Consider the following 23,823-nt stretch of genomic DNA (forward strand, 5'->3'; position numbering starts at 1 on the left):
ATATCTATCACGTTCTGTTTTCATGGTTTCATCTGTGTTCCGTTATTCATCTAACCATTTACATGGTCTATTGGTAGACATGTAGGGACTTGTAGTCTTTCGCTATTATAAACACTGCTGCCTTGAACATCTTTGTGTGTGCGTGTGTGTGGTGTGTTTCTTGGCTCTCATGTACAAGAACACATGTAGGAAATATTTACAGAAGTGGAATTGCTAGATCAAAGTCTGTGCATCTTAAATTGCTCTCCAAAGAAGATGTACCAATTTATATTACCACCAGCAGCATATGAGAGACTTTCCATGTACCCTTGCCAGTGTTATGCATTATCAGATTACATGTTGCTGTTCTGATGAGGGGGAAATGGTACTTTATTATTGTTTCTATGTCAATGCCTTAGTTATGAATAAAGTTAAACCTACGTTTCTATATTTATAATCCTTTGGGATTTCTATTTCTGCAAAATGCCTCTTCATATCCTTTGCTGCTATTTTTTTCTGTTCGTAGAAATAGAAATATTTCGGGGCCAACCCAGCTCACTTGGGAGAGCGTGGTGCTGACAACACCAAGTCAAGGGTTAAGATCCCCTTACAGTTCATCTTTAAAAAAAATTTTTTTTTTGAAGAGAGAAATGAAAATATTTTTATTTCTTTTTTTCTCTCTACTTATTACTCCTTTGAATTTAGCTAACCATTGGTTCAAGCACTTGTTATACGATTGGTCTGAAGTCTAGTGCCCTCTCAAAATGTCTGTGAACTTTAGGTATGGGGCAATATGTTTTCTCTGGCACCCAGCTCCTCTTCTGTCCTGCATGTGCTCTGCACATACCACATCACCAAATGTGGAACTCTCCTACCACCCACACAAGGCCCACATGTGTCTGTGTATTTTATGCATATAGAAGATTTCACTGAAGTTTAAAGACATGAGGAGAGGGGTGACCATATCACAGTAATACAAAAAATGTTAAAGTTAATATTAGTTGCCTTTCTGAAAAATCCTTTAGCCATTCTACCATGTGCCAGAGCTTCCTCTTCCAGTCCTCTCCACTTTCCTCCCTCCTTGTCTTACCCCCACCTGAACTCCTGTTCATTTCGAAGGCAGAGCAGAAGCTCTCCTTGCCTTCACGCACTCATGCTTTAGGCTCTCACCTGCTCTCCAAGTGGCTTGTCACTATGTTTCCTAAGACACTTCTCTTCCTGTAGTGACTTATGGTCCCAGCTAAGACAATTTTTTTACATCCCGCTATGCTAGGAATAGAAGGAGACATCAGTAATTTTTTAAAAGATTTATCTAGCATTTTAGGTGTTTTGTTATGAGTTAAGGGTGTCCTTTAAAAATTTTGAATGAAAAATATAAAATAAATAAAATAAAAATTTTAAATGACTACATCTATGACCTGGCAATTCCACTTTTAATAATCCTTCCTGTGGAAATGTTCGTTACAAAGCTATCCCTTACAGCATTAATGTGTAACAGCAGAAACTGAAGAAAACTTAAATTTCAGACGAGAAATAGGTGAATTGTGAAATATCCATAATAAGGATACTCTGTTGCTATTAAAAACAATGAGGCAGATTTATACCTTCTGAAATGTGTCAGGTGATGATGTCTAAAGTTAATAAGTTAAGAAAATGATACAAGGAATGTATTTAGATACTGATGAGTGAAAAATTAAAGTTATAAGACCTTATACATAGGATGATTCCATTTTTATTTTTGAAATACGCTTTTAATATAAAGTCAGTATGTGCATATAAAAAGGCTGGGAAGTATACACAGAAAAATATTGAAGTGCTTTTTTCCCTAGGAAATGTGAGTAGGAACAAGGGAGACTTTTATCTTTTACATCTCTACATTGTATGAACTTTTCACAGTGAGCATGAATTTATTTTGTAAAAAAAAAATAAAGATTTTTACTCTCAGAGATAGCAGAAAATTGAAATCTTAATGTCAAAGTAAAGACCTTTAAAAAAGGAAGTGGAGTTGACACAGAATAGAAGATGGTCCCACTTCAGATGGTCCTACCTGACATGTATCCAGAGAGAGGGACCGGACTAGAATCGTGTGCAGGAGTTACTGAAAGCACTGAAGACGGTTAGGCTGGGGAAGGCAAGAGCTGGAGAAGACCCAAAGGCTCCCCTTAAATATTCCTCTGGAGGAAGATAGATTGGAATTACAGAGTCCAATTTTTATCTGGGATAAGAAAAGAACTTCCTAAGAGTCCAAGTAGTCATTTCACACCTGCTTTACCCTCTGACTCTGCTGCAGTCCGCCAGTTCTTGTTTCAGCTCTAGCTCTCAAACCGGGTCCTTCCCCTTGCTGGTCTCTGATGCCGACCCCTTAATGCTAGCCCCTCCTTTGCTTTCTACCTGCTTCTTGGATCTGATGTTCCAGAACGTCTCTCCTCTTGCCCACTGCTCCTTCACTGCCCAGTGCTGTGGCTATGAACCAGCCCTTCCCATTCCTGTGCCCAGGCCCCTGTGCCCAAACTTCCTCCCCCTGCCTCCAACCTGGGAGAAATCAGATAATTACCAACAACAGAACTGGATATTTCAGAAGGAAATACATTCCTTATTTCCAAAGTCAGGGAAGCAAAAATACACATCTACCTGTTGAGAATATTATTGAAAGGATGCGTATCAGTTGGGTTTCTTTGCTCACAAGTAACAAAGTTATCTCTGGCCAACTTAAGCAAAAGCTAGAAAAATGTTGAAGAGCTAGGACGTCTGGAGAATCAGTCCAGGGACCAGGAGAAAAATCAAGGCAGTTGCAACCCTTGAACCATCACTTCAAGGTGGCATCTCAGGAGTGGGTGAACCCGTACATGTGTTCCATCCATATTTCACCCCTCAGAAACTCAAAATCTGAGGATCAGGAGTTTTGACTGGCTTAACCCATGTGTCCTGGCTGTAACGGGGTGGCTGGGAGGAAGGTTCCAGCTGACAGAGCCTGTGAAAGCCTCTGAGGACCCCTACTGTGGCTCTCGTGGGGGAGCAAGATGCCTGATTTAAAGCCCCCGCAAGCCCAAATGCAGTAGAGGGCAGACAACTCCCCCAAACACACAAGAATCGGGGGCCATTAGGAAAGGGAAATAGATGCTGGACTGCCAAAAGAACAGCTCTCAGATAAACCCTCAGAGAATCTTGAACTAGATTAGTGTAGCCCAGATGTTAGACTTCCATAGACTTTGAGAAACTTTATATATTTTTTTTACTAAATAAGTTCATTAAAACAAAATGACTGCTGTCTGCCATCACATCATTTTATAAAAGTCATTAATATCAAAAAGTAAACAAGGACAATCTCAGAATAGAAGAGAGTCCTTAAAGTGGATAAATTTACTTTATGTCAGATTTATTACAATGTATTCTTCCTGTTTCCCTCATCTCACTGGAGACCAGTGAACATGGAGTGACCCCCATTTGGAGAAAGAGTTCCAGGAATCACTGGACTAAATGACCTATAGATTCCCTACTAACTCCAGGTTTCTGTAATTACAGTGGTATCTTGCTATTAGAACAGTGATTCTCAACTGGAAGCAATTTTGCCCCCTAGGAGATATTTGGCCATGTCAGGAGACATTTCTGGTTGTCACAAGTGGGGACGGCGGCAGGGGGCTGAGGGAGACCGGGGCTGCTGCTAAACACCCTGCAATGCACAGAACAACTTCTACAACAAAGAATTATCCAGCCCCAAATCTCCATAGTGCTGCAGTTGAGAAACCCTTCTGGAGAAAGAAATCCCATTAGACAATTAATTAAATTTTTATCCTATTAGAATAGGGTTAGAAAATACTGTGGTTAGGTGCTGTCACAACCTTTATTCATGAGGCAGAACTTTTGTTTGGTTAAATTATAACTGCTTCTTCAATATAAAATGTATTTTTTAAATACAAAAGTAGTACATAATCATTATTAACATTTTTGGAAAAAAGCAGAGGAAAACAAATCACTGTTGGCCTCAGCCTGTTCTCTTCCTGATCTGTTTCCTCTTGGTTATCTATCAGCATCTCAAATATAGCATATCCAAAATGCAACTCTTGGTTTTCCCACCCCACCAGCCTGTTCCTCCCCGACTTTCCCTCTTGAGCAACTGGCACCTAAACTCTCCCAGCTGTCCTTGACTCCTCTTTCTCACACCCGCATGAATCCATCAGCAAATCCTGCAATTCACCTTCATAGTCAATTGCAAATGCGATCACTTCTCACCCCTTGTCCGCAGCTACCAAGTCCCAGGCTCCGTGGACCTTTCCCTATCCACTGCAGGGGCCTCCTAGCTGCTCTTCCTGCGTCCACTCTTACCCATCACAGTCATTTCTCCACACAGTAGGCAAAGAGAGACTGTTTAAAAATTACTCAGATTGTGTTGTACCCTGGCTCAAAATCTTCCAGTGGTTTCCATCACACTTAGAGAAAAAGATCCTAACTCCTTACCGTGGCCGCAGGCCCCGATCCCTCTGCAGCCTCGTCTCTTATTCTACACCTCCACACCGGCCTTGCTTTTTTGTGTCAGCAAGGGTCTTCTGCCCTTGCTGTCCCCTTTGCCTAGAACATTTCCTGACGGGTCTTCCCAAGCCTCCCTCCCCCCACATCATTCAGGATCTGCTAGGATCTCACCTCCTCAGGGCAGCCTTCCCTGACCACCCCATGGAAAACTGTCCTCTCCTTTCCACCACTGTTCACCCCCTGCCCTGCTTGATCTTAATATCGTGATATTCTTCATTTATTGATTTGTTTATTGTTTTTCTCTCAACTGTAATGCAAGCTCCATGAGGGCTAGAATTTGTCTTGTTCTCTGTTGAATCTCCAGCATCTAGAAGAGTGTATGTACACAGTTGTCACTCAATAAACATTTGCCGAATGAACTGTTAACATTTGGGTAATATCCTTCCAGTCTCTCAGCCATCATTTTTTTATGATTTATGTAATTATATTTATTTTATATAAAATATATAATACTATCTAATTTTACACATTGAGTTTTTAAAAATTTACTATTATTCCTGAAACTTTTTTTAGGTTATTAACTATTCATAACATTTGATAATTTTATAACTTTAATAGTGACCTGTCATTCCTTTGGATAAAGATATTAATATCTTCTTGAACATTTAGGTTATTCTAATCTTACCTTCTGCTATGTATAGTAAATATCTCTGCAGTAGGTATCTTTGTGCCTAAACGATTTTTTTCTTTACTTTGGGGAATTTCCTGAGGATGTATCCTAAAACTGGAGTTGCAGGATCAAAGGACATGAGTGCCTTTACGTGTCTTAATACATGCTATAAAAATGACAATGTCCTTTATTTTTTCCACTTTCTTTCCTCCTCAGTCTTATCCTGCCTGCAAAATCCCTGCGCTGACTCCAAACCTCTTCAACATTTATGGGAAGAGTCCTCTGATTGTGTACTTCCTCCTGAATTACTCCAGGCTGCAGCACCATGGTGAGGACGTGCTGATCGTCAGGAGGGAAAAGACCAAGAGCATCCCATATCCTTGTCACTGCAGGCATGGCATGCGTTACTCCAGACCCCTGCTTCCTCTTCTCAGAAGCAAGAGTTGGAAAGAGGCATCTAGGCCTTAGTGCAGCACTTGGCACATAGTTGGTACTCGTCAGGGGTGGCCACTGATATGACTGCTCGTCTTAGTTCCAAACCGAGCCAGCCTCAAGAACTGGCTGTGAGACCCTGGGCATGTCAAACTTCCCTGTGTGCAAAATCTCCTTTCCTCCATCAACCGAATAAATGGGCTAATTAGGTACGTACATACTTTGAAACTACATAATGCTCATTGGCCCCAGAGTGTGTATGGATCAGGGATTTCGGTGTCCGTGTGTGTGTTTCATCTAACACCCTCCTCACACACAGCACTCTCCCAGACCCATCAGCAGATTCCTGACCCTGTTCCCATTTATCCTAAAGATCCAGTTAAAAGCTCTGATCTCAAGAAAACAGCTGTGGCATTTGTTGGTGTCCTGAGTCTTAGCAGTTTACCACAGGGGTCAGAACGTGGGTTCTGTCTGGAATCAAATTGATCGGTTAAGTCAGTTAGACCTGGACTCAGGAACCAACACTACCTGCTGAGTGATTATAGGGAAGTTCCATCTTCTCTCTGGGACTCCTATTTTTCATCTTTAAAATAGGGATAAGAATACCTGCCTCATCGGGTTGTTATGCAGATTATGGACACAATAGAGATAAAAGCTTAGCACAGTGCCTGGCAGATAACAAGTGCTCCAGGGTACTCATCTGCATTTAGCTTCTCATCAGGAAGAGCTTTCATAATGAACTAGGTGGGACTTTGCATCTCTCGCCCTATGTAACTTCATCTCCACAGACTTGTTTATGTCTGTAGGGAGAGAATGGTAACAACTCACATTTCATAGTGCTTTATTGTTTATAAAGTGCTTTCCCATACATCACCTCATTGCTCTGTAAAGACAGTGTCATGCGATGGAAGGAAGCTGGGTTGGGGATACACAGCCCCAGATTTGAGTCCCAGTTTAGTGACTACTGGTCTTGAGATCTCAGGTGCACAGCTTAGCCTCCAAGCTCAGTATCTCTATCCGCTTATTCCTAAAATAAGGATAGTTATAACAAACTAACAGTGTTGTGATTAAATGGCATACAGGTGGTGCTAAATAAGTATCATCACTATTAATGAGGTCATCTACAGTAGGTGTTATTATCCCTATTCTGTAGATAAGGAATGGAGACATAGAGGATGACATACCTTGTCTCAGGTCCCCCAGCTTGTAATGAGTGTAGCTGAGATTCTAACCAATCAGGAAGAGGGGCGGAGGAAAGGTGGGGAAGAGAGAGACTTTTTCAACGTGCAAACTTGAGATAGGGAATGAGACCTTGGCCCTGAAGTGAAAGGGAAGCTGGAACCCCTTCTGTTCACCACTGTCATGAGAGTAAGCATTTTAGATGGTAGTCTAAAAAAGTTATTTTCTAGCCCTCCCTTCCATCAGCAGGAGCAGAGAAAGGCTTTCTTACAAGTGGGCAACTGCCTGGCCACAGAGAGAACAGCCTCTTCCTTTCAAAGCAGGCCACGGTCAAAGAGCAGAAGGGTCATTTCCTGCTCAGATTTCAGGTATCTTGTCCAGAAACATGGGGCATTTCCCTCTCTGCCATCCCACGTTCCTGCCACCCCATGCACTAGGCTCATGCCACTAATAATACAAAGCGTCCACACAGTCAGACAGTACTGGGGTTTTCCTTGACAATGAAAGCCACTGAGTCCACCCCGACGTATGCTGACATCATCAGCCTGACTCTGAGCAACATGAAGAAGCGAAAAGACCACCTCGGTCAGTTGTACCGGCTTCACCGGAGTGAATGGAATTATTTTGATAAGTACCTGAAGGAACTGCAAGACAACTTCTTCAGGTATTGAAGGGGCTTTAAGGGGGTGCCACTGTTTCAGCACCCATCTATTGAGGCAAATCAAAATTCTTAGGGAGCAGGGCCAGCCCGGTAACTGCCTTACGCGCGAGCAGCTTCTTGTGGTCAGAATGTAAATTCCTCAATAACAGACATGCAATCTCTTTTTTTAAGTTGTTTTTTTTTTCTAACTACAAAAACATTACATGCTTGATTAAAGCAAACAAAAAACCTGGAAAACTGCATAAAAGAACCTGGAGATATACATTGCCCACATTTTTCTATAAATCTTTCCAGTCTGTTTTTTCTGGGTACATATATCTGTATCACTAAACAAAAGTAGTAGAGTCACACTGTCAGTCTATTTTTTAGATTTTTTTTTCTACACTTAGCAGCATATTATGAACATTTTCTTGTGCCTTCTGCCTTTCTCAATATTTTTATTTTATTTAAAAATTTTTAGACCTTTCAGGAAAGTTGAAAGGATAGTACAGGGAACAACCATATACCATCACTGCATTTACCAAATATTCACATTTTGCCACATTTGCTTTCTCTCTATAATGTACAGTCCAAATTCAAATTTTCCCATTTGTGCCCAAAGTGTATTTTTTGGTTTTACTTACTGTTCTGGGATCCAATCAAGGATAAGAAATTATATTTTGTTGTTTTATCTCTTTGGTGTCTTTTAATCTGTTACAGTGCCCTGCCCCCGCCCCCTTTCTATACATTTTTTTTTAATAACATGAACGTTTTGGAAAAGCTCACGCCACATTCTGGATTTTCTGATATTTCTTTAAGATATCATTGAATTTGTTCCAATATATCCTGTATTTCCTGTACACTAGACATTAGGTCTATACTAGAGGCTTGGTTAGATTCAGGTTAAATCTTTTTGCCAGGAAGCCTTCATAGATGATGTTGTATGTTCGTTTCGCATCCCATCAGGAGGCATATCATGTCCACTTCCTCTGGTCGTGAGTCTGAACACGTGGTGGTATCTGCTAGATCTCTGCTTTGTAAGAGTACATGTTTGCCTTTCTAATTAGTCAGTAATAAGTGATGTGATTCTTTCAGACCATGTGAATGTGCCTTCCCAACAACCTTCACCCAGTGATTTAGCATCCATTGATGGTCTTTGACTGAATCAATTATTACATCAATTGCAAAATGGTGATTTTTCTATTTCTTCCATTCCTTCTATATTTATTAGCTGGCATTTTTTCTGTAAAGAACAGCTCATCTTCTTTTTCTTCTTTGTCATTCTCATGTCTTCCCTGCAAGCCCGCACAAGTCTTTCAGGTGGCCACCCTGGCTGCAAGGGAAGCTTGGGAAGTATCTGGCAAAGGGTAGTGAGATTTCCGTAAGTGGACTAGACCTTCCATAGAACTGGGCATTTTGTTGTCCCAAACAGAATGGGATTCAGTTTGCAAGGGAGAAAGGGGGAATTGCTATTGGCTAGACAGCTATCTGTGTCTGCCACGATAAGAGACAGAAAAATATGAACACATAGGTAAATACTTTGTTATGCAATGTGATACAGTTGAGTTATTCGTAAAATGTTATGGGACACAGACAAACAACACACACACTCACAAAACCCTGTTAAACACCACCACCATAGGAATGCAGTTCAGCCTGAGCGTTCATCAAAAGATGATTGGTTAAATAAACTATTCATGCATCCATATTCTGCAGCCAAGAAAAACGTCCATCTATTTTTATTTTATAAGGAAAGATGCCCACAACATATTATTGAACCAAAACTCATGTTACAAAATAGTGTGTATAAATAGGTGCAGTTATTTACTTATCCTCATTTTACAGATGTAGAAGCTGAGGTTGAGGACAGAACCTTGGAGGGCAGCTTATATGTGGGAGAGAACGGAATATGGGGCAGGGGGAGAAGGGAAGGAAGGGTGTGCCCATATATGAAGGCACACCAACCGTGATGCCAAGGGAAGAAAGAACACCAGGGAAACAAGCAGCAGCAGTGTGGTGGCCAGACTCTGAACTGTGGGGCGGAGACAGGTGTGCGGACTTGATAGACAGCAGTCTCTACAGGGCTGAAGGCAGAGACCAGAGCCTGACACATTAAGGGACAGGTGTAAGTAGTCCCCATGGGTAGGTGGAATTACTAAGAAACAGAAGGCATAAAATTCTGCATTAGAAAGGCAAGATTGGATTGTGAATAACAGGGCTATTTAAACATAAGGTGGTATTTCAAGCAATGTATATTTTTCTAATGTGAATACTGACACAAATGAACCTTTTATTTTTTTTTAAAAATAGTCTTTCTAAAATAAATAAATAAATAAAAATAAACATAAGGTGGAAGACCCAAGCCTGTGTGTAGGGAGAGAGACTGGAGATCGAGGTGAGGGAAGAGATGGTCGGAGGGGAGAAGGGAGAAGACACAGGGACCTCTCTTTAGGGCTTTTTGCTTCTGCCTCTGTTACTGTAGTTCATTATGCTTTGTTTCTTCTCTAGTTCACTGACCTGACAAATACTTTCAGCACCTTCTGTGCACCAGGCATTATGTTTTGTTTACATGTCTGTCTCTCCCAATGGTTGTAATGATCCTTGATGGAGGGCAGAGGCTAGGTTAGAATATAGGTCTTTTTACTTACTGGCTCTATCACCTTGGACCAATCACATAGGTCACTGAGCTTCAGTTTTTTTGTTGGTTAAATGAAGATAGTATTTCCTACTTTGTACAGTTGTATTGATCAAATGAAATAAGGCATCTGAAGCCTTTACACAGGACCAGGTCCATAGATAGTACATAATTGTGTCAGTTAGAATTAAGTTTGGTCTAGAGTGACAAAAAAACAAAATAAACAGTGGCTGAAACAAGACACAAATTTTTTTCTCTCATTTACAAGGAGTCCAGCAGATGTGACAGTTCACAGTGTCAGGGACTCAAGCTTCTTTAATCTTATTGCTGTGCTATTTTCAGCCCATAATTCAGCTTCATGGTCCAAGATGGCTGCTTGAGCTCCAGCCGTAAGGTCTAAATTCCAGCCAGTAGGAAGGAAGACGGGTCCAAAGAAATGCATTCCTCCTGGAAGTTACAAGTAACCCTTCTGTTTTTATTCCATTGGCCAGAACTTAGCCCCATAGCCACATCTAGCTGGGGCATTAACAAAGCAAAAATAGTTTAGGGTTAATATTAAACTCATGTAGAATATTCAAGATTAAGTCTACAGCTTATATATTTCAGAAATATATAAGGACATACTTGTTTAATAAAGACATCCTTATCAGCTGAATTACCATAGTGAAGTATTTTGCTGTGAGTGCTGGTTCCATGAGTGTGCTCAGTATATGAAATTTTCTTGAGCTGCACACTTAGAGTGTGTGCACTCTTAGGTATCGATACTATACTTCAATACATTTTTTAAATGGTAGTCATATTGATCTACCAGTTTACAGGACATACAGGTCACAGAGGACACATTAAACACTCCAGGGATACAATCAGCCAATCCAGAATAGGCAATTCTATAGGACAAATAATCTGACTTCTTCAGCACATTACAAGCAAGGGAAATCAAAGAGGGAGGAGGAGCTATTATTGATATCAATCAAAACATTGAATCCTGGGCCGGCCTGTGGCTCACTTGGGAGAGTGCGGTGCTGATAACACCAAGGCCACGGGTTCGGATCCCATATAGGGATGGCCGGTTTGCTCACTGGGAGAGCGTGGTGCTGACAACACCAAGTCAAGGGTTAAGATCCCCTTACCGGTCATCTTTTAAAAAAAACAACAACAACAAAAAAAACATTGAATCCTGATTTAAATAAACCAACTGTAAAAAGATATTTATGAGATAATTGGGGAAAACTGAACACTGGGTATTAGATGATATTAAAGAATTCCTTTTATTGGTGTTTCTTTTTTAGATATGATTGTTTTGTAGTAATTTTTTTTTTTAAGTCATGTCCTAAAAAGATACATAAGAGTATATGGATAAGATGATATGGTGTGTAGAATTTGCTTTAAAATAACCCATTTGGGGTTGGGGGAGGGAGGGAAAGGGCATAATAGATAAATCAAGATTGACCTTATGTTGATAACTGTTAAAGCTAGATAGTGCGTAAATGATGTTAATTATTCTACTTTATTTTTATGTATGTTTAAAATTTTAAATAATAGAAAGGTTTTTTTTCTCAGATAGTAGCCCATGGGCTGGCCAGTTAGCTCAGCTGGTTAGATAACCCCAAGGTCACATGTACGGATCCTTATAACACCAAAGTCACAGGTTCAGATCCCCATACCGGCCAGTTACCCCCCAAAATTAGTAAATAGGTTCTCAAATAGTAGCCATAACAAGAACAAAAGGTGATGAACATCTGTGTGGAATATTACTCATAGGTGGGCTAGGACTCTGGGGACATCAGTTTCCACTTGTTTCCCTAATAGAGTATGTTGGTTGGGAGCATTGGCTCTGACATTGGACAGGCTGCAGCTCCAGTTACAGCTCTGTCTTGCTTTCTGTGTGAATTAGGCTCATCATTTAGTCCGTGCAGGGCTTGGATACCTCATCTGTAAAACAGGGACAATATTAGTATCTGCCTTGCAGTGTAGTTGTGTGGGTTAAAAGAGATGTCTAGCTCAGCGCCTGGCTCAGAGGAAGTGCTCAGTAAATACCGTCTGGCAGAGATAATACATGGGACCCTCATACCATGAAAGCTGCAGGGGACATGGCAGCACAAGGAGTTGTAGCTGGAAGGCTTGCAGCTGGGGTGGCCTGGAGCAACCCCCACCCCTTACAGAAGTCAGTCCAGCCGCTCTTCTGCAGGGGCCCCTGCTCTAGGTGCAAGAAGAGCCTGGTTTGCTCATGCACGCAAGCTACACCGAGCCAGCTCAATTGCTGCTGAAGCTCTTAGTTTTCTTGTGCATCCGGAGCCCTGACCTTCAAATACATCCGGGGCAGAGCACCCAGAATTCAAAATGCTCTGCAAAAAAAAAAAAACTTAATAAAATAAGTAAGAAAGAGAATTTAAATGCTCTTTACAGAACTCCATGAAATGTTTCACCACATAATTCTGTCATAAAAACTAGACTCTTTTACTAGTGGAAAATGTGAGTCTAGGATGTGTGTAGGTTTCAATGTCTCAAGAAATGATCATATGGAAAATATCATCAAGAATTACCTCCAAGTTGTTCTGTTAGAAAACGTGATCATATCTAGGATAAACACAATTTTCTGTTTGTTATTTGTCTCCCCATTGCAAGCAGAAAGAGGTTTCCAAAGAGTTAAGAAAATGTTAGGTAAGAAGATCCTAAAAGTGAGAATGTTTTGTCAACATAATTTTTTCTTTTGACTTGGGAGAGGACCCCCATTGTTGGAATAACCACTGGTTTAGGCCAATTTCAATGCTAACTTTTAAATACCGGTCTTTTTACATCCATCCTACCGTGGCAGAGTATATGACAGCCTCTTAATTCATTTAAATACATATTGACTGCTATTTTGTCTATCTTGAATACCCATAACCTGCTTCTCCACTGAGTAAAATATCTACTCACATTTCAAACACCAAATGATATATTGCCCAATTCAGCATTCCCCGAGCTATATGAATATGTTCTACTGAAAACCTTCTCCTATAATAACAGCAACAGCCTACATTTATTGAGCTTTTTCTGTGTACCAGGCGCTATGTTAAGTGCTGGACCTGTGGTAACTCAGTCCTCACCACAACACTAGGTTCTATCATCACCATGTTGAGATGAATACCCTGACACTGAGAGGTTAAGTAATTTGTCAAGGTCACACAGCAAGTGGCAGAATCCCACCTTGAATTCAGCTTTCCTTCAAAGTTCATACATACTTCAGCTTTCCCTCAAATCGTGGATTTCCTCACCCATCTCCCTGATTTGAGTTTATGTTCCAGGGACCACTTCTTTCTCGCCCTGTCCCCAGGGACTGAGTCACTGCTGTGTGGTCACTGTTGCTTGTGACAGACTAATTAACAAACTTGTAAATATTTGCCGACCTGAACGTATGAAGATAGGAGTGAAAAGATCACACTGACTCTTTACTGTTTTTCCTTACGTGTCTTTGTGGTTTCTCCCCAGGGAGGTGAAAAATATTGATCAAAAAATGGCAGATAAAAAAAAGTCAAGCCACACGTTCATCCCACCTTCAACCTGCAATGAAGAATTCCTTGACAAGAGACCTAGGGGAAACTGCTGCAGGGAGACTGCATTTCTCTTAAGGTTTGTTTGAACAAAAACCACAGAAAAGCAGAGGTGTGAACAGTGTAAGAATTCTTAAAACATAGGCAAGAACACATAAAACTCACAAGAGCACATTCACTCACTTTTATGTATTAGTCACTCAACTCTTATTTTTATTATTATTGGTGGTAGTAAGAGCTACCAATGATTTTGTACTTCCTCTGCGCTAAGCACTGGGCTATGTACTTTATGAGCTGAGCTGTATGAGTCAGAGTTCTTTGGTTGCAAATGCCAGGAAGCCAGCCAAACTTGCTTAAGCGGAAAGAGAATCTAGCGGCTTAAGTAACTGGGAAGACCATTATAGGCTGGCTGCAGGCATGTTGGACCTCAGGTCTCCATGATATTTTCAAGCTCTCTCTCTCTCTCTCTCCACCCCCTCCCACCTCCTTCCTGTGTGTGCTGTCTTCTTTTTCAAACTGCCCTCAGTGTCCTGAGGGCCATGGACAGCCTCAGGCCTATGTCCTTAAAGTGCATGACCCAAAAAGGAGAGAGACGGCCTCTCTCAGCCTCCATCAGCCAAGCTTCATGGAAGGCTGTGATGGCTCTGCTGGGGTTGTTGCCACGCCCACCCTGCCTGGACCAACACTGTCTTGAGGGGGAAGCAGTGCTATGATTAGCCAGGCCTGTGTGTCCCGTGGGCCAGAGAGCGCAAGGCACAGTCGATGACATGGGTGGAATGGGTGAGATGCCATCAGAAAAAGACAACGTGCCCACTTAATTTTGTTTTTAGATCATCAAAAACGCTATTAGATATCATCGCCCCCATTTTACTGAATAGAAAACTGAGAAGCCAAGCGAACATTCACCGAAGACCTGCTCTGCCAGGCACTAAGGATTCAAAGAGATAAATAAGTTAAAGTCCTTGTCCTCAAGGGCTCACGGTCCAGAAGGAGGAAAAAGATATGTAAATAGATAGGGTGCAACAAAGTCGTATCAGTTCTGAGAGAGGACTTCAAAAGGGAACGGAGTAGCATGGGGTCAGTTCTTTTTGTTTGCTTGTGACGGGGGAGAGGAAGCATGGGCGGGCATTCCAGGCAGATGCCGCTCAAGCCAACTGGAAGAGCTAGAAGTTACTGGCTGCCACGGGGTCTGGCTGAGTGTGGGAGTTGAGGAGCGACTGGAGGGGCAGCAGGGGCTTCGCATGCCACACCTCTAGGAGTCCCACTCTCCTGCAGCCCGTGGGCAGCCATCCAGCAGCTTTAAGAGGAGGGACAGTTAGATCAGCCCTTTATTTCTGTCAAATAAATACACGCACATGGTTTCTAAAAATTGAATAATAGTATTTGGCTTCTGATGACAAATAGCAGTCCCTGCCCCATCCTTCCCCACAGCCAGTCCTATTCCACAGAAGTTAAAATTTTCAATTCTTTTAGCTGCTTTTTTGGAATTTACATCTGTTTTTCTAAATAACAGGCTTACATATGTATTTCTTGATTTTTTTCTTTTTAGACATTATCTGTTCATAATTTTTTTCCTGATTGCTAAGAGCTATGAAAAACTCAGCAACATTATTTTCCATATTCTCAAATGTATCATATGTTCTATTCATTTCTTCTTGTTTTTTCGATCATGGAGTTCTCCTCACCCCCTCGACCTCCTCCCATCTGGACTGGGGTGCCATAGGCTGGCTCACAGCTGTCGTCTTGGGACTTCCTTCACCATCACTCTGGGACCTCCCTTTGTTAACTTTACTTTGTTCATATCCTTGTTTCCCAGGTCACATGTCTTTCTCTTTCTTGTTTTACTCCCTCACTTTGCTGGAGCACATCTTCTAGTAGCTCCCAAAGAATAGGTATATGGGAAACGTTTTGAGTTTTTGCATGTCCATAATGTCTTTGTTCTTGATTAATAATTGACAAATGTTTTGCTGGGAATAAAATTCTAAATTAAAATTCAATTTGCCACAGAATTTTGAAAAATTTTTTCTGCCTCCTACTTCTGCTGTTGAGAAGTCTGGTGCTCCCTTTTTGAGAAGCCTCCCTGGAAATACCATAGAACATTGCCACATCATTTCAAGGGCCAGGTATTAGTCATGTGGTGATGTTAGTTGCAAAGGAGGCTGGGAAATGTAGTTTTTTGTTTGTTTGTTTTTAATCTGGGCACATTACCCACTCAAACAAAAGCTGGTTCCATTGCTAAGGTTTTTCCTAATGAGGAGAGTGGATGATGGGTTGTTAACTAACTGTCTCTATCAGATAGATGGTGTTATACTCTCCACCTTAGAGATGAAGAAACCAAAGCTGGGCTGGCTGGTTAGCTCAGTTGGTTAGCGCATGGTGCTGATAACACCGAGGTCCTGGGTTTGATCCCTGTACTGGACAGCCACCAAAAAAAGAAAAAAGAGAGAGAAAGACACTAAAGCTTAACAGGATTGAAAATTTTGCCCAGGGAAATCTTCCAATTTAAATTTTCCTTTGAATTAAAAAAAGACCACAATTTTTTTTGTTACAACAGTTTAGATTGAGTCATGGAATTTTATAGGATTATTGGTGAATCATTAATAATAGCCTTTCTAACATCCATCTTAGATTCTTGGAAATATTTTTAAAAAACAACTCAGTCTAATTCTCCAGTATTATTGTTGTTCCCTCAGACTTGACTATCCTTTAACTATGTCCTTAACTATTATCTAGTTAATCCCCACCTGACCCTTAAAACTGAGCTCAGGCACCACCTTGCCCAGGAAGTCTTCCCTGACTGTCCTACTCAGGGCACCCATTACATGTCCTGTGCTTTCTCGATCACATTCCACAGAACGTATCCTACTCTAGCCATAGATTTGATTGTCCATCTCCCTAGATTGTATGTTTGGGCTGGAGGTCAGGAACCTTGTCCTAGATGACATTGTTTTCCCAGGGTCTAGTCCAGTGCCCAACACCCAACAGATGCTCAGTCAATGCTTGGAAGGTGAATGAGGGGTCGTCGTGCTGTGTTCAGCACTCTGCTTCAGTTATTTACTTTTGCCAATGTAACTGACTGGTCTGTGAACTTTTTTTCTCAAGATTCCAGTGAAACCTTTGTAGAGATCACATAAAATTTCTGCTAATTTTTTTGTTTCCCCCACAGGAAGGAAAAGGAGGGGAAAAGAGATGAGAAACAGAAGATGAACAATTCGTCCCTCTCACTTCCAAACCTGGGGAACACTATTCCCTGAAACTAGGAGGCCTCTGCAGAGTCTCCCATATTTCTGCTACCAGCTGGGGTGAAACAACGGGAGGAAAGAAAATTGTGGCCAAAGATTGAGATGTAGAAATCACTGTTCCTGGGGTCAGGGAAAGATTCCATTGTAGTTTTCCCTAGGCTGAGTAAAAAGCAGGAATAAGGAGTCTCGTGCGTGCATCACTATATTTATTTATGCATTACTCTTTTATTCATTATTCTATTTAAAATATTATAAGTAAGGCCTGGCCCGTGGCTCAGTTGGGAGAGTGCAATGCTGATAACACCAAGGCCACAGGTTTGGATCCCTATATAGGGATGGCCGGTTAGCTCACTTGGGAGAGCGTGGTGCTGACAACACCAAGTCAAGGGTTAAGATCCCCTTACCGGTCATCTTTTTTAAAATACATAAAAATATATATTATAAATAACAATACTACATTATAATATGATACTGATGGCTCCATTTATCAACTGTTTACTCTGTGCTGAGTGTTAAGCTAAGCACATTACAAACATGACCTCATATGACAGCTAAACTTTCATACTAGCCGTATTAGGTAGGGATTACCCACTGCAGTTTATACAGCAGCAAGGCCAGGTTTTGAGAGGTTTCAAAAGTCCCCTGCAGCAGACACTGGGTAAGTAGCAGTGGATAAGACACAGTCCCTGTTCTCAAGGGGCTGGTAGAGGGAAGGCAGATGTATCAACAAATAAATGCCCTAAGTCCAGGAGGTGCTGTTGGGCAGAGGGGAAGAAAGAAGGCAGAGGCCTGGAGCCATGCAGAAACATTTACAGAAGTGCTGTCCCTGGACCTGTGTTTAGAAAAAATGAGAGGGTGTTTACCAGGCAGAAGGAGGGGATGAGAAAAGGGGCTGGCATGCCTGGTGGGCAGAGCAGCAAGGAGGGAGTGGGACAAAAGCTCAGAAGCAGGAGAACCATGGTAGGCGCTCAGGAGCGACTTTCAGGAGAGGTGAGCCTGGAGAAGCTACCTGAAGGATAGGTTCATGAAGGATTTCCATGAAGCACTTTATCTCCTAAGTCATCGGGAGCCACTGGAAGATATTAAGCAGGGGAATCATGGTCAGATTTGGCTTTTAAAAGCTCTGATGGTAGATGGTGTCTTCCTGAAGGGAGTATAGATGTATGTTTTGGGCACTTGTAAAGTCTCTCGCAGGTACTTACCTCTATTTGGAACCCTGTCTATACCCCTTGATAGTAGTCCCCGGGTTTCCTTGATCTTGTACCCCTCTCAGTAAAACATTTGATAACTCAGTCTTTAGTGATATTCTACTTATTAAGAAATCATATACATATATTTCTGTACTAATAGAGTGTATATACTATAAAGCATACAGAAAAAATAGAAATTTAAAAGGATGATATAAAAATATATAAATAGAAAGTCCAATATCTTTTTCCTATAACCCAGCGGATCTATCTTGTAGTGGGGATGACAGCTCTAGATGAGTCGCAGGTAAAAATTAGCCAAGTAAAGGGTTACTTTTTAGTTTCCCCCACAAGAAAAGGTGAAACAGTAGAAAGAGCTTTAACTCTAAAAGGATCTGAAGTTTTGAATCCTTGCCCTGCTCCATTACTAGCTCAGTGACTTTAAGTTACCCAAGTTCTCTGGGCCTGTTTCCTTGGCCATAAAAAATGTGGATGGTTGTTGTATGTAGAAGATCTAATCTATGTAGAGTTGGGCATGGAACTGTCATGGTCCAATCACCTCTTAAAAGCTCCACCTTTCAAATACCATAAACAAGGGCCGGCCCGTGGCTCACTCGGGAGAGTGCGGTGCTGATAACACCAAGGCCACGGGTTCAGATCCCTATATAGGGATGGCCGGTAAGCTCACTGGCTGAGCGTGGTGCTGACAACACCAAGTCAAGGGTTAAGATCCCCTTACCGGTCATCTTTAAAAAAAAAAACAAATAACATAAACAGATTTCCCACCTCTTATTTATTTATTTATTTACTTATTTATGCTGATTTTTTTTTTTTGGAACATAGTTGATGATACATATCTGTGGGGTACAGAGTTGAATATCAATACCTGTGTGCAATATGTGATGCTCAAATCAAGGTAATTAGTATGTTCAGCATATACAATGTATCCTACTCTTTTAATAGTGTTATAATAGGGATTAATTTTCAACATGAGGAAACATTCAAACCATAGCAGGAAGTGATCTTTGTCCTATGCTAAGCATATTCTATAGGTTATCCCATTAAATTCTTAGAACAGTCCCACAAGGTAAGTTTTATTTTCTGTTTCTCAAATGAAGCAACTGACGCTCACTTGAGTTAGGGCCCAGGCTCCTCACACGTCTCTTTCACAGCATCCAGGGAGGTCATTCAGAAATCCACGTCTAATCACACTACCCCTTTACTTAAAACTGACACTTTATCCTCATTCCCCTCAATACCCTAAGGATAAAATTCACGCTCTTCACGAGGTAGCCCCTGCTCACCTCTCCTTTCTCTTCTCTGTCCACCTTCCTCTCCCAACCACCACTCAAACCACCGTGAACCCCCTGTAGATGCCCTAAGAGGCTACTCTCCCCTGCCTCCAGGCCTTGCTGGGCACAAGCTTGCTCCTCTGCAGGAAATGCCATTCCCCCTCCCACCCTGGCCTCCTTCCCCTGGCCAGCTCCAACTTCATCAGAGCCAGTACAGATGATGTCTCCTCCTCCAGGAAGCTCTCCCTGACACATACACACAAGATCAGAGTTAAATGCTTCTTCTCTAAGCTCTCAGACCTTTTATAACATGAAAACTTGCTGAGTCAAAGCAAGGAACTGCACTGGAACATTCTAGGCTGGGAGGTTTGGGGAAGACCCATTTTGGGGAAAGCAGTCAAGCAGTTGTTTCACAGGGTTACGCTCTAGGGTGGAGGAAGAGGCTAGCTCAAGTGCAGATGAACTGAAGGGTGAAGGGCCAAATGCTGACATCCTCAGAGCATTTTCCTGAGCACAGAGCCTTGATTCTCCGTCTGTCAGGGACAGGGCAGCCAGACATCAGAGTGCTCTTTACAAAAGCCCATAAAAACATTACCATTTTAAATTCTGGCACCCAAATAAAGGATTATTTTCTAACATAAAATATGAATTTTTAGTGTATCTGCAGAGTTTGTATCTTAAAATCAAGTGATACATAATATGTTAAGAAAACAGAACTGCTTTTTTTCTTAATTGTAACTTTCACTTATTTGTTTTGATTGCCTTGAGCAGTGGCATGCAACGGTTTCTCATAGCTAAAATTTATTGAATGTTGATTTTGTCCAGGTCCGTATGGTGTTCTAAGCATGATACATGTATTCTCTAATTCTCACGGCTCTCCTGTGAGATATGTGATGTTATCCTCATTTTACAACTGACGGTCAGAGGGGTTTAGTGACTGTTGCCCAGACTCATATCTGGTAAGCGGTGGCCAGAATTTGAAACCAGCAATTAGATGCCAGGGCCTGAATTACAGCCATAATTATTCTTAAAAGAAGGCTTAAGAAGTAAACTTAATATGAAGAAAGTTCTATCAATTCATCTTTTCCTTGATTAGGAAACAACCACCGATACTGTATTATAGCAGCATGGTTTGCACCCCGTTGGTTTAGGCCGTGGAGTCTCCCAAGTTAAGATGAATGTATAAAAGCTATTCTTTTTGACATCCATTTTAGAGTGGTAAAGAAGGAGACCAACCAACTGAGCTCATTTTTACAAGTGTTCATTACTCTTTTCTCTTCCTTGAACATACTTTAGCCACTTTTTCATCTGGCTAACTCCTATCTGACCCTTATAGCCCAACTCAAGCATCACTGCCTCCAGGAAGTCTCCCCAGACTTCCCTATTAATTGCCTATTTTGTATTCTATGTTTTCCTGAACATGCTCTACTGAATGTATTTGACTGTAGTCATGACATTGTCTGTCTCACTCTCTGTACTGTAAGTCTCCCAAGTTCAGGGACCTTGTCTCATTCAGCACTGAATCTCCAATACCTGCTTCTGCAGCTGATACATAGTAGGTATTCATCTAATTGTTGGTGAAGGGCAGCTGGCTGGTTAGCTCAGTTGGTTAGAGAACAGCTTTGTAAGGCCAAGGGCGAGGGTTCGAATCCCCTTGCTGGCCAGTTGTTAAAAAGCAATAACAGCAACAATAATAGTAATTCTTGGTGAAGGAATTACTGACTAGCTAATATATGCTTGATGTTCTACTTTAGTTAATTGCTTACAGAAAAAGTAAGATTATATTTTTAAACTTTGCCTCTCCATACTTATGGAGTTAGGAATAAATCCTCCTTAAAAGATCACACTATGTTTTGTTTTTATTTTATTTACTTATTTAAGGCTAGTCAAGTGAAGCAGTAGGAGGGAGAAGAAACAAAGAAATCTGTAACTGGTTGTGATCAATTATTTGCAAATGCCACTGCACTGGTAGCGCCTGTTTTTATTTTAAAGTAATACATATCCATTCTTTAAGAATTGAATAGAGAGGCAGCTCTGGAGTCAGACCACCTAGGTTTTCATCCCAGCTCCACACAACCTACTAGCTGTGTGATCATGAGCAATCACTTAACATCTCTGTCTCAATCACTTAACATCTCAAGTGGGGATGATAACAGTATGTATAGCTAAAGCTGTTATGAGGATTAAATTGGTTGAATATTTAAAAAAAGCATTTAGAACAGTGCCCGATGCAAAGCAAGCATATAGAAGTGTTTATTAAGTTAACAGTTGTATAAAGCTTGTTACAAAAAATTGCACTCCTCTGGACACTGTTTCCCATTCCCCGGCAACACTTTCCAGTTTTTTAACTAATTGTTTTGGCATTTGCTCCCCCTCCATATATCTAAATACCACGCTGCTCTGGCTACTTCTCGACTTTTCAGTATTAGGCATTATCTATTGACTTCTCACTAGGAAAGATAATGACTGGGTTCTCTTGCACATATGTACACATTTTCCATCTCCCATCCTCCCAACGGGTTTATATTGTAATTTTAGATGGATCATTAATCAGCATTATGGTACCATCAATACTACTGCCAGCTGAGCCATGGAGAGTACTATGGCTGTTTTTCTTATAAAACTTTTGTTATCCCTGGTACTAAGGCTATTTATTTATTTGTTTGCTTGTTTGCTTTAATTTACCTGTTTTCTTGCTTAGTTCCCCCCCCCCCCTTTTGTGCTTACCACAATTCATTTCCATATTCTCCCTTGATTGTATAAATCTCCTCCCGGTACATTCAGACACTTTACACAGTCTATCGATTTCACCTTTATTTTCCAGTCTTCTAACCTGCTTCATGCTGGGTGGTCGATATCTAGGTGTCGATCCTGGGGACTCCTTTCTTCATTTTCTTGATTATACTGTTTTTTCAATCTGTTTTTGTTTGTGTCCACAGACAGGTGGAGATCACCAAGAGTCAAAAGCAATGCAGAAAAAGGTGTTTGTCCTTAGTTAGCCTCCCATCTTCAAGCTCCCCCAAATGAATCCTTGTCAAAAATTGTGAAGGCTGCACATGTTGTTGGATTTAATCTAAAACAGAAACAACAAAACAAAACAAAAAATACTGCAAGTAGGGACACACTTAGTCATTCCCAGTCCATGGGACAAAGAATATTAAAGTTTATTGCTGCCATGGGCCAAATCCAGGATTTAAATGGAAGTTAAGTCACCTCATTCATGCATGCATTTATTTAACAATTATTTCATTCACTTACTTATTAATAATAACACTATGGAGTACATAATATTTTTATATAACATAATAATAGCAATCATAAGTGATATCATTTATTAGTACTTATTATGTGCTGAGTGCTCTGCTGAGCCCGTTTCAGCCATTATCTTGATTAACCCACCTGGTGGCCTCCTGCAGTGGGTATTGTTACCTCTGTTCTCCTAGGAGGAAACCGGGGCTTGGAGAGGTTGAGGAAGCATTTGCTAGGTGTCTATTCTGTACCATCCCTGCACTAGGCCCTATGGATACAGAGCTAAGTAAAGACGCAGTCCCTGATCTTAAGGGGCTCACAATCTGCAAGAGGGAGAACAAAGTGTAAGCCAATAAATTCATCAATGCTTTATTAGAGATCTGTGTGGAATCAGAAAAACCAAGGCAAGTGAAGCCAGTATGCCAGGAGCCCTTCAGGAGAGACTTCGCTAAGGGGCAGAGGCTCAGGGGCCAACATGTGGAAGGATCTGCAGCTGGGCTAAGGGGTTGGGCTTTATCATTTGGACCTCATGGTGCAAGGGAGTGACCCGGTCTGTGTTAGAACAGTCCACCTGGCACAGCCAAGAGGGAAGAAATGGTGCAGATGGCTGTTTGCCTGAACCAAGGAGCAAACAAGCAGATTCTTGGAACATATGGCACCTCTCACAAATGTACATCTTCACTTGTATAATTTCCCCCTGGAGAAAATTACCCAGGTACAGGGAGGGGAGGAAGGGTAACAGGAAAGGAGCTCAAGCTTTGGCATAAAAAAATTTGGGTCTTTGAATCCCTGCACTGTTTCATAATGAATTTTAGGCTCAGTAGCTGGGTGACTTGTTTTCTTGAATGCCTACCTAGGAGAGTTATTTTGATGATGGTTAAATGAAATAATTTCTACGAAGTTCTTGGCGTGGTGTATTTCACCTGGTAACTGCCACAGTTATTATTGTTGTTGTTGTTGTCATTATTGTTATAAAGGATACTCTTCTGAAACCAGGATGCATTGAGCACCTGCCATGTACAAGGCTCCAGCACAGATAATCAGAGCACTCTCTGGACTTCCTTTACTACCCCAGCCACAATAAACTATTTACGTTTCCCCTACGGAGCCATACTCTCTCCTATTTCTGGACCTTTTACCTGCTGTCGCTTCTGTACCTGAATATCCCTCTTCTCCCTCCTCCCTATTAACTCCCAACATCGTTAATTCCTGCTCCTCTTTCAGGACTTCACTTAGATGTCCCCTGCTGTAGGAAGTCTGCCCTGATACACCACCAGTAAGGCTGGCACAGGTGCACCTCTGCATGCTCCAACAGCCT

At 41.4% G+C, this 23,823-nt stretch overlaps 1 protein-coding gene across 2 annotated transcripts in view; it reads left to right on the forward strand.

Annotated features, from left to right (window-relative positions):
- Positions 1–16,728, forward strand: part of FAM227A (family with sequence similarity 227 member A) — a 63,702-nt gene extending 46,974 nt beyond the window's left edge. For both annotated transcript variants that reach the window (XM_063076324.1, XM_063076325.1), the window contains 4 exons: positions 5,333–5,490; positions 7,239–7,391; positions 13,474–13,577; positions 16,700–16,728. In XM_063076324.1, the coding sequence (XP_062932394.1) occupies positions 5,333–5,490; positions 7,239–7,391; positions 13,474–13,577; positions 16,700–16,728 (444 nt within the window). The remainder of the gene's footprint in view (positions 1–5,332; positions 5,491–7,238; positions 7,392–13,473; positions 13,578–16,699) is intronic.
- Positions 16,729–23,823: the final 7,095 nt, after the last annotated feature.

This window comes from Cynocephalus volans, chromosome 12 (assembly GCF_027409185.1).
Source record: "Cynocephalus volans isolate mCynVol1 chromosome 12, mCynVol1.pri, whole genome shotgun sequence".
NCBI classification, from domain to species: domain Eukaryota; kingdom Metazoa; phylum Chordata; class Mammalia; order Dermoptera; family Cynocephalidae; genus Cynocephalus; species Cynocephalus volans.